The sequence below is a fragment of the Apteryx mantelli genome, chromosome 5, assembly GCF_036417845.1.
Source record: "Apteryx mantelli isolate bAptMan1 chromosome 5, bAptMan1.hap1, whole genome shotgun sequence".
In the NCBI taxonomy this organism is placed as follows: Eukaryota; Metazoa; Chordata; class Aves; order Apterygiformes; family Apterygidae; genus Apteryx; species Apteryx mantelli.
In genome coordinates this window covers 14,518,068-14,536,394 of record NC_089982.1, presented here as the reverse complement: position 1 = coordinate 14,536,394, position 18,327 = coordinate 14,518,068, and the positions used below count along the sequence as shown (strand labels likewise).

The 18,327-nt window shown below is 38.7% G+C and overlaps 1 protein-coding gene across 1 annotated transcript in view; it reads right to left on the bottom strand.

The window, feature by feature from the left end:
* Window positions 1–18,327, bottom strand: part of GRID2 (glutamate ionotropic receptor delta type subunit 2) — a 712,823-nt gene that overhangs the window by 113,487 nt on the left and 581,009 nt on the right. The window contains exon 12 of the mRNA XM_067297081.1: window positions 17,671–17,983. Coding sequence (XP_067153182.1) covers window positions 17,671–17,983 — 313 coding nt within the window. The remainder of the gene's footprint in view (window positions 1–17,670; window positions 17,984–18,327) is intronic.

Sequence of the window (18,327 nt, the reverse complement as noted above, 5' to 3'; positions counted from 1 at the left end):
AAAACTCTATTAAATAGACTTTTTTTTTTTTTTTTTTTTTTGGGGAGTTGAGAGCTGGACTGAGAGCTGCTGCAGCTTCTCCATACCTGATGAGAGACAGCAGGAAGAGAAGGTTGCGCCTGCGGCCCTTCCTGCAAGAAGGGCACTACTAGGATCCTGACCTGCAATGTCTATTTGTGATAACTGCAGCGGTCAGTGAAATCCCTGAGATTAGGTTCTTATTATAGACAAAACTCAGTTTGTCACCAGTGCTCACCACAAACGCTTCCCAACAGTTCTCACTTCAAGAACAGATTTCAGTTGTCAATCGCTCCGTCAAACATCAGTCACTTAAGTGGACACAGTCTCTGCTAGAGGTCTGCACTGGGCTGAATTTCTGTGTATTATCTGTTTCAGCCAGAAATTTTTTCAGACAGCTTTGAGAATCATGGAAAAGTTATTAATTGTGACTGTTTTCTTGAGAAACTCTAACACTGCCAAACTATGAAGCAGGGATCTTGATTTCGTTGGGAGTAGGCAAGTGAAGAGATAACAGGGTGGGTTATCTGGGGACAGACTTGGGTTTTGCTTTTTCTCACAAAAATTCTGCCCACATCTGGTGAATTATTGGCCTTTGAAAAAAACCCCCACAAAGGACTGGGAGCTGGCTGCAGTTTAGCCTTTAGCTTGTTAGAACAGTCACATCAATTATGCTGTGCATCTGCAATTTCCATTTGCGCAAATATAAAGTACAGAGTTCTGTTGCAAACAGTTTAGATCAATGAACATCTTATGTTTTCCTTGTGAAAGGGACATTTAATAGAGAGTGGGTGCGAGGGGAGTAGTTTGTATTAACAAAGAGGCAAAGGCATTTTATATTTTAGCTATTTTTGCCATGTGAAACAATACCTAAAGTTTGACTGATCTCTGTTATCTTTACAAAACTCTGCCTAAGCACAGCTCTTCAAAGGCAGAATCTTTCAGGGCATTAGTTATCGCTATTGTTCTGTTAAAAACTTCCCCGATAATGTAAAATCTCTCCTGTTTTCAATTGGAAATGTACAATTCAGTATAGGACAAAAAAATACTTTACAGACAATGAAGCCTGTACCTGTTTCTACCAGCTGTGAAATAAGTGCAGCTTGAAAGTTGCTGGAAAATTTCTCATCATGAATTTTTCCTTCCGGTCTTTTCATTTTTCATCCAAACTTTTCCATTCTTCCTTGAACTGCTCAAAGTGCATTAATTTCCATATCAGCTAAGGTGGCATGTCATAAACCTGAGCTTGTATTACTACTCCATTTGCTGAAGTTCACACTGATTGACCGTAGCAGGCATTATGTGTATTCCTCAAGAGGAGAATATGAGTCCTCGAATTGGTGATGCCTTCCAAGCAAGCTTGTAAATCAGCAGCCGTGTTCCCTGGCCTTACAAATATTGGCAGATTGCAGGGGATTGAGTGTAGGAAGGAAGCTAAGCATGAGGCAGGGCCAGCAGTCAGATTTCACAAAGTCTGGACAAGTTCAAGGGCCAACCATTGCTTTTATTCACTACACCACCTGTTTCTCCCCTTGCATTTTGTTTTTACCAAAGTGCAGTGATTCTTCAGAAAAGACACACTTCAGATATTTTGTTTCTCACATGAAACATTTCTTCAGTCCTTCTTAAACAGATGGCACTGGACCTAGGTATTGTTATTAGTACTACTGTTAATACTGTGACAATGCTCCAAATCTGTTAGGCAGTAAGTTATATGAGTAACAGATTTTTTGGTTCACCGGGAGCAGTAGGATTGGAAGGGTGATAACCAATTTTCTACTGAAGTTATTCTGAAAACTTCCACCAACTCTAGCAATTTATTTTCATTAAAATGGTAAATGCCAGAAGTAGTGGGATTTTTCATTGTCAAGATTTTTTCACATATTGTTTTTCTTAAAATAAAAACGAAGTAAATGAGAAACAAAAGCCGCTTCAGAATGGATCTTTGAAATATTTTAAATGTTGAAATATATAGTAATTGACATATTTTCTCCCATTTTCCATAAAAATAATTTAGTAAAGCTAATGCAAATTTATGAAAATGTTGGTATTATCAAATCTTAAAATTAGAAATACTAGAAATATTTGTGAACTCCATGCATTCATCTTCCTAACATACAAGATGATACAGGAGACATTTTCATGTGCAAACTCCATCAGCTTACAGCTCTATGCAGTTTATATCTGGCCCGTACTTTTTGCTGAACACAAATCCTTTATATGTCATCAAACAATGCTCAAGGGACAAAACAAACATTTCCTATCCCTGTCCGTACCGAAAATCTCCTTGCATGTCCTCTGCTATCAGCCGCTAGCAGTATCCTCTCTCCAGGTACTGTTCAGTGTGCATGTGCGTGTGGGGTGGCTGTCAGCAATACGTTTTTAAGTATTTCTCCATGTGCTGATGGTGTTCTTGCATAGAAATGCTTTGGCCTCTTTTTTTCTTGTTATTCCTACGGCCTTCCTTCTTCTCTGGATGACTTTGGGGATAGGGACTATTGTTGTACTCCATGATACATACTAATGCTTTGTATATATATCATTCCAAACCAGATGTTTTTAAGGCAGTATCTTTTGGAAATATCAGATTTCTGTCTATATCCATGAATGGTTTCAAGTTCTCATATCCATATATTAAGATGGAAAAAATACTTGAGCTGGAGATTCAGTTTAGACTTTTTTTCAGTTTTGCATTAGAAATTTGCCAGCTTTCTAAAACCTGCCCAATGTTCCAAAGCTTATTGCAAATCAACAATAATGGTCCTGGAAGCTCCTTAGCAAGCTCTTTTAAAACATTTAGGTGAAATTTGTTCAGACTTGCTGATTTGAGAATGTCTGACATTAGTAGCTGCAATTTAACATCCTCTTGAGTTGCTGTTGAAGTGGAAAGGATTTAATTATCATCATCTGATATGAATACATCATCTGGCTTTTTTCACAAACACAGAACAGAAATATTTATCGCCTTTCCTGCATAACTATTGTCAGTTCTATCACTTTCACCTAGCAATGCACCATTATCATTTAGGTTTATTTTGCTCCTAATAAATTTTTCAAAACCCTCTTTCTTTCTGTTCTTAATTCTGATTTCTTTTTGCGTCCATTTGCTCCCCATATCATTCTTCCTCGAGTGTTTTAGCTTCTTAATTCTTTGCTGCCATCAATGTTACTGTTTCTTTCCATTTGTTTTATATGTGCATTCAAGATGCTTTAGTATGAGCAGCCTGGGACTTGAAACATACATCATTCAGATTGAATTCCCCTATTATAATTCTCATTTTCCCTTCCACATTATAGATACGCACTTACGGAGCCAATCATCCTGTTCTCCAGTGTGATTCAGTGGTCTGCAGCAGCCACTGACTACTACCTCATTTTGTGCTCCAGCCATTAGCCCACTGTCCCACAAGAATTCAAGATCAATTGCTTATAAGTTTTCAATGTCTCAGAAATACCTAATGCCATTTTGACATAGTACCACTCTTTTTCCCACTCCATCTTTCTTAAAGTCATTCATAATATTGCATGTTAGCTTTCCAATCACTTGAATTTTCCTACCAGCTTTCAGTAATGCCACGTAGACCAAATTTATATTCATAAGAGAGTAATTCTAACTGCTTGTTTATTACTCAGATTTTTGGCATTGGTCTATAGGCAGTCAAAGAATATATTCACTTTATCAACTGGGGCCTGATTTTTTTCCCCAATACCTTAATTCTGAACTAAATGACCACTCACTTTTTTTTCCCATTTTTGTTGTTAGCGGAATGACCCCCCGACTAATCTCATCAGACTCACTTTCCCTGGAAGGGGGTTTCATGTCGTCTGGGTGGGAAGCTATGCACCCATTGCTCCCACAGAAGGGAAGCAGCGATCCATCCACAACAGAAAGCTCTCCCTGCTCATTCCCCCCCTTTATGGGACCAGGAGATTTTCTCTCCAAGTTTTTTTTTTTTGTAATATCTTGCCTCAAAGAAGATAGCAGTTCACCCTACTGTCCACCCGCCTGCCTGTTTTTTGGATTTGAGTACTGTACCAGGATTATCTGTCTATATTGCATGGCTGGCAGGCTCTACAGTGCAGATGCAAAACTATTTTCTGTATGTGTGCCTCTGCAAAACCCTTTTATGTTTGTTCTATATAACTCTCTCTTTTTTTTTTTTAATTTAACCAGCAGGATCTACACCAATATTTTTTCATTTTCTATGCTGGAAACGCAAATAAACAAACTGAATACTACTTTGATGCATTCAGTTTCCAGTACTCCTTTCTGGAGGTTGCAGACTGCCTCCATTCTGCACTTGTATACAACTGCTTTCTACTTCTGCCTCTGATATTTTTGTGCCATTAGTATTTCTTGCTGCCTGTAACATGCCCTCTGGTGTCAGTTTCTTTCTTTCCTGGACTGGGAATAGTGATGTTTATCAAATTGTTCAAGACGCCCTCCATTTCTCTGATGTTCTTAGCAGCTTTTCCATCCAAACTACATTGTTTTCCCCACTGCAGCTAAAAACTTGTAATTCATACAGAAAAAGTCCTTTTTGTCTCTGGCAAGAAAAAATATACAGCACACTACCACAGTCACCATCACCTTTCCTTCACCAGCCATATCACCGAGTTTAGACTCATGCAGAGTCCCTCTGACAATCCTCCACTTGCTACTCCTGGGCATCTGTTCAGATGTGCCTTTGGCTTACATACCAAGCCTCATTGCTCAGCTCTGTTTCCTCATTAATCGGAGGAGATTATCCACACTGGGATTTCAAACACTGGGCTATATAAAGACCTGTGGCGCTCCACAAAACACTCATCCAGTTGCAGCCCGACGTATCCATCTCATAAATCTGGCCAGAGGCCCTTGATACATACATAACCTGATGGACAAACAAGCAAATAACCAAAAGATGGCCCAGACGACTACTCACAACCTATTTTGCTTAAAGCACAGGATTCTCGGCTATGTACTTTGAAACCCTCCTATTGGAAGCTGGAAAATATGCTAGTACCAAGAGAAGGGCTGCTGTTAGCCAGCGCAAAGCATTTCAGTGTGCTGTTGGCTCACTGGTGGGTTACCAACCTAAAAAGCATTTATGAGTTTGAGCCTCTGTTAGTCTCTGTCAAATTATTTTTGTACCTATCTTCAAATACTGGGCTAATCATTTGACTACCAGACACCCTTGCAAAACTCTGCCAAGATACAGCAGGAACTGTCATAGAAATTCTTGATTAAAATTTTGTTTGAAAATTAGTCTACCTGCAAGAGTCTGTCAGACACAGCTATTATCTACATTCTTCCAGTCACTTGTTAATATAGAGTCCCCCCTTTACTTTCTGCCTACGTTTGTACGCATCTCTGTTTTTATACAAAAATCTGAACAGTTTTTAGAAGTTTGGTAAGGTAGAAAAATAATTTGTGACACAATAGCACAACTAAGGCTAAATTAAGAAGGGGCAACCAGATACGACATCCCCTTAGTTAAATGGGAGTTGCACCTGTGTAGGTCAGCTTTAATTAGGGTCTAATTTCTCAGATACTAAACACAGGTTTTCTATATTGTTCACCATTTCCATCTCAAGGGCGAATGGGTCAAAGTCAATTTTAAACCACTTCTAAAATGTGATGAGGCCACGCATGATACAGCCTCAGCACGATTGCGCTCTAACACAACTGTACTGTGTCTGCTCCTACTCCTTAAAGCTGATGCATCAGAAGCTGATGCTTTAAAGAGTTAAACCATTCCATAAACCAAAATCCTATTCATCCTAAGCACAATGATCAGACTTGCAGAGAAGAAAGTCAAAAAGGAAAATAGAGAAAATTTGTGTTTCATGGGAGAAGCAATAGCAAGTTAAAAACCAAAATCCAATCTACTTCATTTAAGTCTGCATTAGACAGAAGTTCAAGCCTCTGATTAAAAAATGAGAACACCACAATAACGAATATTTTTACTTACTTTTTCTGCTCAGGAACTTTGAGATAAAACCCAAACATTTAAACATATACTGAAAGTATAAAAAAGGTCTAATAACTGCATTCCAAAAGAATGGGATCTAATGTGATAATGGAAAATCTAACATCTTTTCAGCTGAGCTGAGATTCCAATTTTCCGCATCACTAGCGATGATAATGTTACACAAACAGCGTTCAATCATTAAATTAATTCCCATTAAATCAAAGTCCTTAAAGGCCAAACAGTCCTTTAATAATTACCTGATTAAAATGATGTTAGCATAACATATTAGTTATCGTATATTTATAATTCCCTTCCCAACAATAAATCGTTTCCTTCCAACCATCTTGCTGAAACTGTGACGATGAGGTAAAAGTTGGGATGGGAAGCACATCATACTACCACACAGCAAATGGCTGTAGTCTTGCTTCTCACAATATCAGTGATACTTCAGCAACATACATACACCTGATTTGCATTTCTATTACCTAGTATTTACAGCATGAATCTTCAAGTGCTATGGGAATTAATTCCTGGATGCTTCTGAAGATCTTTTAAACCTAGAACCACAACATAAACTACTACTTTCAGATTTTAGCAAACCCCCAGTGACCAAATTCCATCTTGCTGCAGAATTAGCAAAACATGTTGTTTTCAATTGAAAAGCAAAATGCATCATACATAGGTGATAAATGTTAGTACAAATAATAGGGTGCAATAATTGAGTGCCAACACACTATGGTGACTGGTGCAATATAATTACACAGAGACAGGGGATAGAGCATACAGTGCTTGTAAGATTGGTAAAATAATTGTGCTTTGAAGTGGTGGAAAATGTATCATAAAAGTACTTTTCATTTTTATCCTCCGCTGTCATAACAAAAGAAGAGTAATGGCTGTAGCCAAAATTTGAAAATGGAGGTGTCTACTTCTATTTACTGAAGTTCCTGGGAGCTCTTAGATGCAGCATTACTGGACTTATACCATTTATATTTAGACGCTGAAATATCATGCAAGGCCTGATATTTGAAAAGAGATCTTTTGACTGCTGTGCCTATGACCAGTTTTGAACCATGAGGCTTGCTGCCCATCTCTAATGTATAGTTTGGCCACAAAAAACCCGTATTGGAGCAGCCGAAATCTACTTTTTTTTTTTCTTTTCTTCATCAGTACGCTTAGCAGGCTTTCAAATTTAATTTTGGAGTTACCGAATGCAATACCATTCAGTTATATGATGATAAATAATGCTGCAGCAAGTCTCACAATTTCACCAACAGTTATTTGCTCAAAAGAAGCTCCAGCCAGATAATCCTTTGTTACCACTTTCACAACTTAGGACAACAATTTTATATGATGTAATTATAAGCACAGGCTCATGCAGACTAGAGCACAAAGCGGGCATGTAACAAACCCAAGGACAATTTCCAGGGACCCTCCTCTATAGAATATTGATGCCCAAGTTCAAGATTGCACCTGATCGCATGGCTGTATAGACACCCTATTTGCAGCTACTGAGAATGCATCAAAATGATATGCACTGGCTATTATTTTAGAGCACATTGTCACCTGATCTTAACAAATATCCTTGCATGCTGGCAACATTCTGATTAAATTTCAAGAGATGCAAGAGATGCAATTTCAAGAGACCCAATCTCCCTATCGCTAACGGTTGGATAGAAATGCTCTAAAGCCTCAATCACCCACAATTATCATCTACGGTACGTATTCATAAGTGGCTAAGAAACTAACTGTCACATACAGTTTATGTAGTGGCAGCCTTGCCACAGACTACTGACAGTGTTATATGCAGTACCTTCCGGGATGGTAAAAAGGATTGTACACAATGAACTGAAAATAGGCCATCTGTACATATAATTAACATTAAACTGAACAATGTCATTAACGAGGTATTGAAGTGCTGCTTTATCTAAGAGCTTGTCAGGGAGGACATTATGAACACGAGGGAGAGAGAATCCCCTTTGGCTGAAACCAAACAACTATGAACCAAGCAAAACAAAAGACAATTCAGTGAGAGCATAAGGACAAACAACAATTTCAGTAAAGACTCCATGTTTTTTTGACAGTTACCTTTTCCCATCATCACTATTATTAATATTATTATTTCTACCTCTACACAGCTCTGTGACTCCAAATTTTGGGGGTGAAGGGAATTTAAAAAAGATAACATACTGAATGATAGTTTTTTGCTTGAGCTTTCAAAGTATTATGAAATACTGTACAAATCTGTTCTTACAGGATTTCCAAGCATCCACCATCACAGAGTGGCACCCGAATACTTCAGAAGCAAGTGAATTGGACACATCTTAGACACATTAGTTCAGTTTTCAGGTCACTAATTCTGGTTATCCTTTAATTTTCAGAGTGCTTATCTGCACTGAACTCCTAACCTTATAGAATTCAATCATCACTAATGCAGAAGCTCTAATTATGCTCCTAAATAATACATTTTAAAATTTAGACCAAAATTCCACCTTAAGTACATCCTGTAATGTTGCTATCAAAGAGATCTCTAAAACTCAGATGACCTGAAGTAATACTATGATAGTTCGTAGTGAACAGAGGAAAGAAGAAAACTCTCATCCTTTTAAGTTTCAATGAGAATAATGCTGTAATGTCATTTATTGACAGAAAACACTAATACAAACACTTATGTTTCAAGGTTGAATAACCTGCTTTTTACTGTGAATCAGCTATCACTTTACTTAAGACCATGAGCCAAATATGTTGGAAATGAAAAATAACCTTAAAAATGACTTTACTGGATAGTGAGGGTTTTCCTCCTTGGGGATAGATACAGAAATGAAAGAAGCTATTGTCAGAAAGAAATACATGCTTATACTTAGAAAGTGTTTTACTAGCAAGTACATCTAGGCATGAACAACTAACACTCCCACTCAACTCTGCAGATTTATTATCACTGTTCATTAACAGTCACTGTTTGCAGATTTTCTATCCTTCCACCTCACTGTTACCTTTCCTCTCTCCTAGCGTGGCAGGAGCAGAATCTTGAGCCCAAACCACACATATTCCTCCAGCTCAGGTTTTGCCTGGCAGATGAGGTATCACACATTTCTAAACCAGCTCCATTTCACTAACTTTAAAAGCACTGGAAAGGTAAAATCCCACTTTACCATCTCTTCCCCCTACTGACTGCCCATGAAAGAATAAAAATTAAGCAGCACTGGGTTCCTACACTGGGATGCTGCTGTAGTGAAGATAATTCCCTTTATTTGCATGCTGGGAACCTGACAGAGAGGGAGAAAAAAAACCCCAGCTCTCATTATCCCATATTTGCTGAAACGGGAGTGGAATATCATCTTAGCAATCAGTGAGAGCAACAGGCTGGTTAACGTGATCAAAAGACTCATCTGGTATCATTATGTGCTTCCTTTTAATATTAATTTTGGCCCATTCCTTTTACATGCATTTTAATATTAGAAGAGGGCTGAGAAAGAAACTTAACAGTCGAGGAAGGGAGACTTTTTTGTTGGCAGCTTGAAAACCTCTTTGCCATTCCTGGCTTTACACTTTGCAGACAATTTTCCTGGCACCCACCCACCAGCTGGTGTTATGAAGAAGAGCCGCATGGGTGGATACAGATATGGCAGCTGTTGCAGAGGAGGGACTCCCCGCAGACTTGAAAAGCAATGGAAAACTACCAAGGGTTCCCCTCTAAACTCATGTTCGTCTGGCGCCTAGGATATCCTCCAGTGAAAAAGTCCAGTCAGGCTGTAGATGAAGTTGCTGTCACCTGAGCAGAAAGGCAGGATTTTTAATAAAGCTAAAACTTATTTCCTACTTCTTCCCTACCTTAAACAACTGAAATTGCCAACCGAAGCGTAAGCTTCTGTGTAAGAAAATCAAATAGGAGGACAAGGAAGGCTGGCCTGAAGGTGTAGCCTCTTCAGCTTTGGAACATCTTTTGCAGACAAAAATATGGGTTAAAAGGCTTTTTAATGCAAGAAATATCCAACTGCTGGCTAAATTATTCTCTCTCATTTCCTCAATTAAATATGTATTATACACAGCTGAACTCTGAAAAGAGAAAACTGATTACTTAATCCAAATCTAACATTCCATCTTTGAATTGCATGTAGTATATAGAAATATTACAAATATAGCAATTAAACAACTGTTCTGAATAAATATTTACCTTATTATACTTCTAAAAAAAGCAGAAAGATGGATAGATGCATCAGGCATCCAACTGTACTTTTCCTCCTGTTTTACTTGGTCTTGATCAGCATTTATACTATAGCCAGACAGACGTTACCTTCGCACGGTCAATTAATCAGGCTTGGAGCTAGTCCTAGGGGAAGAAAGGGTTTTTGGGGCTTTCACACCACCATTCATTCTCCACCTCCTCACAGAAGGTGTGTCAGACACAACATCTCTAAATATACTGCCTCACGTACCCAACACTATTACTCAAAAAAAGCAGGTGCACACAAGATACAGAAATCCATTAATTTAGGCTCCTCTGAGGACTGCCTGAGTCTTAACTTCAATTTAGAAAAAAATCCAGACATATCCCCTGGCAGTTCAATGCTAGTGATATCAAACTACTGCAAACAAATGCCCATACTACCGAACATTTTACTTGGAGTGTGGTTATTCCTTGGAATTGCTTCTTCAAAAAGAGATGATAAAATAAATCTCTGAAAGTGGCATGCACACAAAGCTACACCCAATGTTTGCATAGTGTATTGTGCATATGGCAATAATTCTTGGTATATTTTGAAAGTTTATAAATCACTTGTGGTTTCCAAACACATTAGACACATACGATACATTGCCAAAATTTAGTTACGTTTTGATGTGGTCAACAGAGCCAGCCCAAACCATTAAGACATCTGGAAAATGTGTATGGGTACCACAGGACTGCAGTTCCTCTTTTTGTGTGATGACATTACGAAGATACATGCACATACAAATACATACACCTAGATTTAGTACAACAAAATGAGAATTTTGAGATTTCATGTTTCGAGGTAGAATTATAAAGTCACAAATATACCTGCTGGTGATAGAGCAGCTTGACAATAACATTTTTATATACACGTATATAAATATATATGTGTGTGTGGGAGGGGAGGGGTATGTGTGCATGTGCACTTTTTAGCTTGACCTTAAAGACTGAGTGAGAAAGACATGGAGATTTGTTTGTTTCCTAATGTGTTTGCTGTCTGGCTTTTATTTTCCTAGCTTAGTAGTGAGTTTTTAAGTGCATTTGAGGCTCAGCAAATCATTCCTCTTGTCACGGGAACGTGTCAAGACCTGGCATAAGTCGGAAAAGCAATCAAAATTAATATTAATTAATAAGAGTGACATTTAAATCTTCCTTTCTATGAAGATATAAAACGTGTTTACGAAGGAAAGTAATATATAATAATATCTCCATTTTACAACTGAGAACTGGGACACAAGATATTAAATGAAGTTTCTATGGTCAGCCAGCAGATCAGATGCAGAGTTCAAATTAAGAACTAAGTCTTTGTCCTTAATCCTATACATTGGATAATTTTTTGGTTTGTTAAGCTTAAAAATCATTAGGCTTCACCACTAAATATGACATGTGAGGATATAATTGATTGCTAACACATCTTTTCAAAATGTTTTTAGAGTTTTCATCTGAAAATTAAATGCACAGAGATTGATGTACAGTTAATTAAGAGAAAATGTCACTAAGAAAGAACATTGTTACAGGATAATGGCTTCCTGCTGATAGCGATATGGCAAGAACAAGATAAGTAAGATGGAGTAATTTATTAAGCGACAGCAGACTCCAGGCAGTGCATTTCAGGAGGATTATATCACGCCTTGGGTGGTAACACAAGGAACAGGACTGAGAAGGCTGAGAGGCTTCAGCCATCCGAGAAGTATTATAATGACTTAGAAGTGCCAAGACTTGGAGTCTCTCTCATTGCTCTTAGGAAATATAATTTAAGCAGGGCAAACAGTAAGATTTGCTCATTTACTGGGCATTATGAACATAACTGGCCATTAATGACACCACCGACAGCCAATCAAACCCTTCTGTTTGCGACCGGCATTTTAATCTAATCAAAGCTTAAGGGGATAAAATCTGTGATGCTTCCACATCATTTATTTCATAACCTTGCTACAAGCAAGAGTATTAAGGTGTCTGAACAAAAAAATACTTTTACAGGTAATACCTTAATCACTTGTTATCCTGTGGTCAAACCCTATTTATAAAACAACAATGAATGAAGCTTGTATTGTTGGAATCACTGAGAAGTGATTAAATCTGAATGAGACTGCAATTATAAAGACATTTCCTGTTACAGCAAAAAAATCATCTGCCTGCTTCTCATTCTTACAGACATTTCCAAGGGAAACAGAGCCTTGCATCTTTCCCTAGGTAATATAAAGTCCGAGCCATCCAAGTCCAGAAACATCTCTTCAGATCTTACAGAAAAACTCAGAGAAAGTCAGATGAATTGTGTGGGATAAGAGATAGGCAAAGTCTTTCTGTTTTATATTATACACAGAAAATTGCAATTTTCAAAATAGTTTCATTATTTTGTCTACATTCAGTTGAATGCCATTAAACTAAGCCAATCACTGTATTCTGAAGCTAAATCTAGGCTCATGTCAGGGAAAAAAAAACCAAAAAAAACCAAATCTCTGGAACATTCCTCTATAAGTTCTTAATATAAAATATGCAGCATTTCGCCTCTCTTGAAAAAAGAGATCTATTATACAAAAAGGGTTGGAAGTAACTCTAAATTCTGAACTTCTGTTTCTTAAATCTTTGATTTTCTCTAGTAAGAGCGATAGCAGAGTGCTCTCTAGAGTATTTCCTAAAAAGAGCCCATAAAGTAGTAGGAAGTTAACAGAAAACCTTCAGGAGATTAAACCAGATCCTCAGCAAGTATAAATGAGCATTGCACTACAGCAGCAAGTCGTTCCAGTTTAAATCTGCTACGTTTCTGGCCCAATTTACACTCTGGGACCAATTCTCTGGTTCTCGCTCATATGGCAAGTTTCCAGTATTGGCATGTTCTAATGAGGGCAAGATTTGAGGGAAGAGCAACAATACCAGGGCTGAAGAGAAGGAAAAATGAAGTTGCAGAACAGGAGAAAAATCAAGCAAACACAAAGAGCTCCAACTGCAATAATAGTAACAAATAATAAATAATAATAATAATATTAATAATGGGCTGTTGAGGAGCAATGGCAATGGGGAGGAGCAGGAGCAGCAGGGCCAGCAGAGCCATCAGTGATAGCAGAGAGGAAGGCTGCTGGAACAGTGAGCCACAGCAGGGCCGGGAGACAGGGAGGGGAAAACCTGTGAGGAGTGAGGAGTGTGGGAAGCCAAAGGAAAATACGGAGAGTGAGAGAGGGAACCCACAAAAAATAAAGCAACGCCACCAAACAGTTCCTGTTGGCACTGAACTGAGGGGGAAGCCTTGAAAACATTTTCTGTCCAGCTGGGTTTGGCAAAAGCTAATTCAGAAAAAAACAAAACACAAAGCTTCTGTCACTCAGATGAGCAAGTGGAAAACGACAAATTCAGAAGCCATGACTAAATTCCAACATAACGGAAATCCTCCACAGTCTGAATCTATTAATTTGCTGCATCTTTAGACATGAATAAACAACTCAAGGATAAAAGACATGTGTTACGAATTCTCATGCCTGGATGAGTAGCATGGAGTCACAAGTATTTGTTTTTAATATAATCCATAGCACTGCATGACCAAGACCACTGAAAAGTCCCTGCCTTTGTAGCAGTCACAGAGTATTGTAGACCCATGCTTTACAGAAATGAGCTTCGATATTCAGCAGTAAGACAAAGTATTCCAATGCACCGGCCAAGTTATTCACAAGCATAATGTGTGAAGGGTTTGTGTACAGAATAAACAAAACACACTTGAGAGACTATACACTTCTACAGGAACCGAGCCTCCCCAGTTATATTTCAGCTCTGTCCTCAGAAGTGTCTCTTCTAATTAAAAAACACATGTATTTTATAGATTTTAAAAAAATGTATCATTACATGCACACACATATCTGGAATGACTGAAAATAAAATTAAAAGGGCAATGTGGTTCCAGGAAAAAAAATGTATCTCCACCTCACGGGGTCTCAAAGGCGGTACCTAGGCTGTGTGGTCACTCCAACATGGGGAAAAAGGAAATTGAAAGCAAAGTTCAAGAGATGAGTTTAGATGATGTAAGGAGCAGTGACATTAAATTATTCAAGCAAGCAGGTGAAGAGATACTCTGCTTAAATTTCATCTCTGGGGATCTGGAATAGGTAGGCATGCCACAAGCCAGTAGCAAGTCAAGCTGGGCTCATCCTGTCATCTTCTGAATCTTCTTTAGTAAAAATATTCTCCAGGCTAGATTTAAGATTCTGTAACACATGAAAGGGTAATAGATCTTTACATCATGTTTCACAGTCTACCTTTGAGAAAACAATTAAAAATACCTAAATTTTGTTACTGAGTATGCCAGGAATTCATAGACCTGCCTTAGAAACTTCCAGACTGGTTTGTGCTGACCCTAGTCTACAGACAATGACACAGTATTTTTCTTTGTTTCAAAAACTGCAAAGGTTAAGATTTGTTAATAGAATTTGATCAGAACATCAGAGAGCCAAGGTTGACAGAAAATACTAATTGACACAACAGACCAAAGCTATCTGTGTCAACTGCAGACTCTTTAGCTATTTCAGAAGAAGCAAAAGTTCTCCTTTCTGTTTCAAACAAAATCCTTAAAGAATTATTTGTATTTTTACACCAAAGGCCTCTTTTCTCTTCAGACCTGTGGCAGATCTGGAGCCAACCTCTGCGCTTGTGAATCTTTAGTCTACCTAAAGAAAGAAAAGATGATACTAAAATGCATTCGCTGGCCCCAAACAAAGCATCCAGAACTATCAAAGCACCAGCAATTGCAGGTTCACACTGCTTTGTTTCTCTCAGTGCAGGATATAAAAGCATCTTTGGCTATATGTTTTGATAACAGAAATGAGTACCTTGTCATGTTTTAAATCAGCAGCTGAAAGACTTCTTAAGTGAACCTGACAATCTTTGAAACGTCCCATGCTGCCACACTTAAGATATGCCAATCACAATTAATAGCAACAAATTTGCTATTCCCAAACAAATAAAACCTGCAGATTTTTCTGCTGAATGAAGAGCTGATGAGTGAAAACAGAAGCAAAATTACCACAATAGCCAGTTAGCCTGTCAAAGGAAATTACTTTCATTTGTCTGTATTCACAAGGGTTGGTAAACAATAAAGCTTCAGCTAATACAGTTTTTGGTACGTTCAAATTGAATGTGAAATATAGGACGACATAATAAATGATTCTCTTAACTTTTGCACTGGATTTCTGAGGTGTTCTGAGTCTTTATGTTTAAATTGGTCTGTAAGCTTCATATTTTTTGGTACCAACCCTGTTAAATGTGTGTCATGTTTTTCTTCTAGCAAATTAAGGACTGTCCTTCTGCTTGTCATTTGAAGGAGACACATATCTATAGCTTCCCCTCTCAACAGAAACAAAGGGAACATTTTAAATTATCCTGGTGGATTCCAGGGAGTTGCACTGAAAATCCACTTGGTGGGGCGGTAAGCTCTCTCTCTGTAATAAACACCTCTCACCTTCCACGTCTGTGAACTTCTTTTTCTCAGGTCCATAACAGTTTTGGTGCTCCCAGCCTGCCACGTCCCACCAGCAGGCTTTACTAATACTGAGCTGCATCTCATGGCCCTCTTCCAATCAGTACAGGGAGCGGGTGCCAATCTCCTTGAGCAAATTCCTTTTCTTTGCTTTTTCCAATATATTCTGCCTTTCTGTCATCTAGTCTCATGTGTTTTCATCTCCTTTATTTCTGGTCTTCATGCTTTATTCAAGGCTTCCCCCCCCCTAAGCCTTACTTGGGCACTCTCTTTTACCGATTGGTCAGAAAAACCTTTTCTTTGCAGTCTAACTGAGCATCAGCTGAAGGTCTTCATTGCAGGCTATCATACTGGAATTGGGAAAAGTCAGGGTGCTGGGCTGTCTCTCTTATTTAGAGAGACACAAAGCTAACAGCTCAGATAATTCATGAGACTTAAGTGACTTATTAATCTAGCTTTGCCTCCTTTAAACCTTTGCTAAGCAGTCTCCTAAAAAGTTTTTAGGGACTAATGATGTTGGGAATACAGCAGGGATGATAAGGCTAATACCAAGCAATAACCTACATAAAATCACCTCTCATTCATGCAGTAAAGAAACTAATTCACAAGTTCTAATCTAACAGGCAGACAGATGTAACAAGTCTAGCTCTGTAATGGACCAACTGCTCTTGCACAGTTGGATTCCCTAAACTGTTACAGTGGGAATATTTTGGGCGGAAAGAAAACTTTAAAACTCACATACATTCAAAAAACTCTTGTAGCTCTCAGCTGGCTCTAAAGTCTTTGTATTCTTAAAACAAAACAAAAAACACTTCTCTCTTTTCAGCTTTCCTGAACTGACCATTCCTGCTCAGTGAAAATGGTAATTGCAAAAGTATGGTCTCTAGGTTGATGTGTTTAAAAACATACCCCACCTCTTCTAGAATTTATCCACTTGAGGTTTTTATTCTTTTTTGGGTGGTGGTGCTAATTTAGGTTTTGTTCCCTTCTAGGAATTTTACACTTGATCTTCATGAGTACCTTTAGTTTTTATGGATGTCATTTGGTATTTCCAACAGGGAATAATGTAGTTTCTAAATTATGAAACCTAGTACTACATAAATACAATACTTTTATCTACAGGATTTCATCCAAACTCATGTTAAGATCCAAAAACTATGTTGGACTTTTCAGGCTGCAGTGGCCATGGCTTTTTGTAGAGCAAATGCTCCATTAAATTACAAACATGCATCTCTGCAGTGCCAGTATTGACTGCTGAATGATTACATGCATAAATGCCAGAAGGTATTTGTTTTATTTTGTTGTCATTAGCTAAATCTTCTTCATTCTCATATGAAATTGTGTTTTCTTATTCCATTTTGCATTATTATCCTAATTTGTACATCAGAATATTAAGAGATATATACCACGCCAAGGTCAGTAGTTTGACACCTTTAGGATACGTGGTTAAACCCCTGCCAGAAGAGGCAGACTGCGAAGAACATGGGAATGTAACAGAACTGGGGAATAGCCTCGGTTAAACCAGATGCTAGAGGGGATGGAGAAAGCACACAGGAAGACCTGAGAAGGTTGGCTGAGTCTAAAAATTATATAGGAAAATTGAGATAAACCAGGAGAGGGAAGAAAGAATGACAGACATAGTAACAGTAAGACCATACGGCACCGGTGACTGGTCTAAACTTAGCTCAAAAGACAAATTGCAATATTTTCTGTCTGACTCTGAATGTAGCACTCACATTAGCTATGAATAATTCCCCAGCAGATGATCAAAAATACTCTTTTCCAGTGCAAGAAATCATCTTTCTATAATTAAACAATTACAAAGTAGAACAGGCTAGCACGCAGTGCTCCCAAACTTCTCGCGGTGCCCACACCAGACCACTGCATGCTAGAGCCTTGGAAACCAGATGACATGTGGCTTTACTGCGCTCAGAGTCCTCTGCAGGCTGCGGGAGGGCGGTGGGGAAGAGGAAGGTATCTGTGGCAACAGGGATGATGTATAGGAAGCAGGGACCCCCTTTGCTTCTTACCTTGCTGCACAAAGGATCCGTACACGAACCACATGGAGTTGTAGAGTGTGGTGGAGGTCATGGATCCCATCTGAAGGCGCGGAGGGTTCAGCCAGTTCAAGAGGTAGACCAGGAGCCCAACTAGCAGCACCGTGCCAGCTATGCACGCCCACAGGGAGAGGTCGAACGGCGCCAAGCAGGCAAACATGTCCACTGTCTTCTCCGCCTTCCGAAGCAGCACGCCCACCGAATAGTCCATGTAGCGAGTTGTGAAGTCCACCACATTCTCCCGATCAGGGGTGATGGTTAAGGCAGAGATCCCTATGTCGGCTCTCTGAGGAAAGAGAGAGAGAGCGAACAACGCACATTAACGTGGGCTACGCAAAAGTTTTTTGCTCCACTTTGATTTATAGCAACTAAACTTATCACAGAGAAGGAGATGCCAAGGCCAGTTTCTTAAGCGTGATGGACATGAACTTGGAAACATGACCAAGGGTGGAACAGAATAGCTGTACCATGTATCTTATGTTTCTGTGACCAAACCTGGCTTGGCTGGACTCAGGGACATTAGCTCTCCAAGTTATTATTTTCCAAGAAATCACGGGGAAACTATTTCAAATACAGATAATAGCTGGAGGAAATCTACTTACGGTCATTTTTCTTGGCCTGGCTTATTGA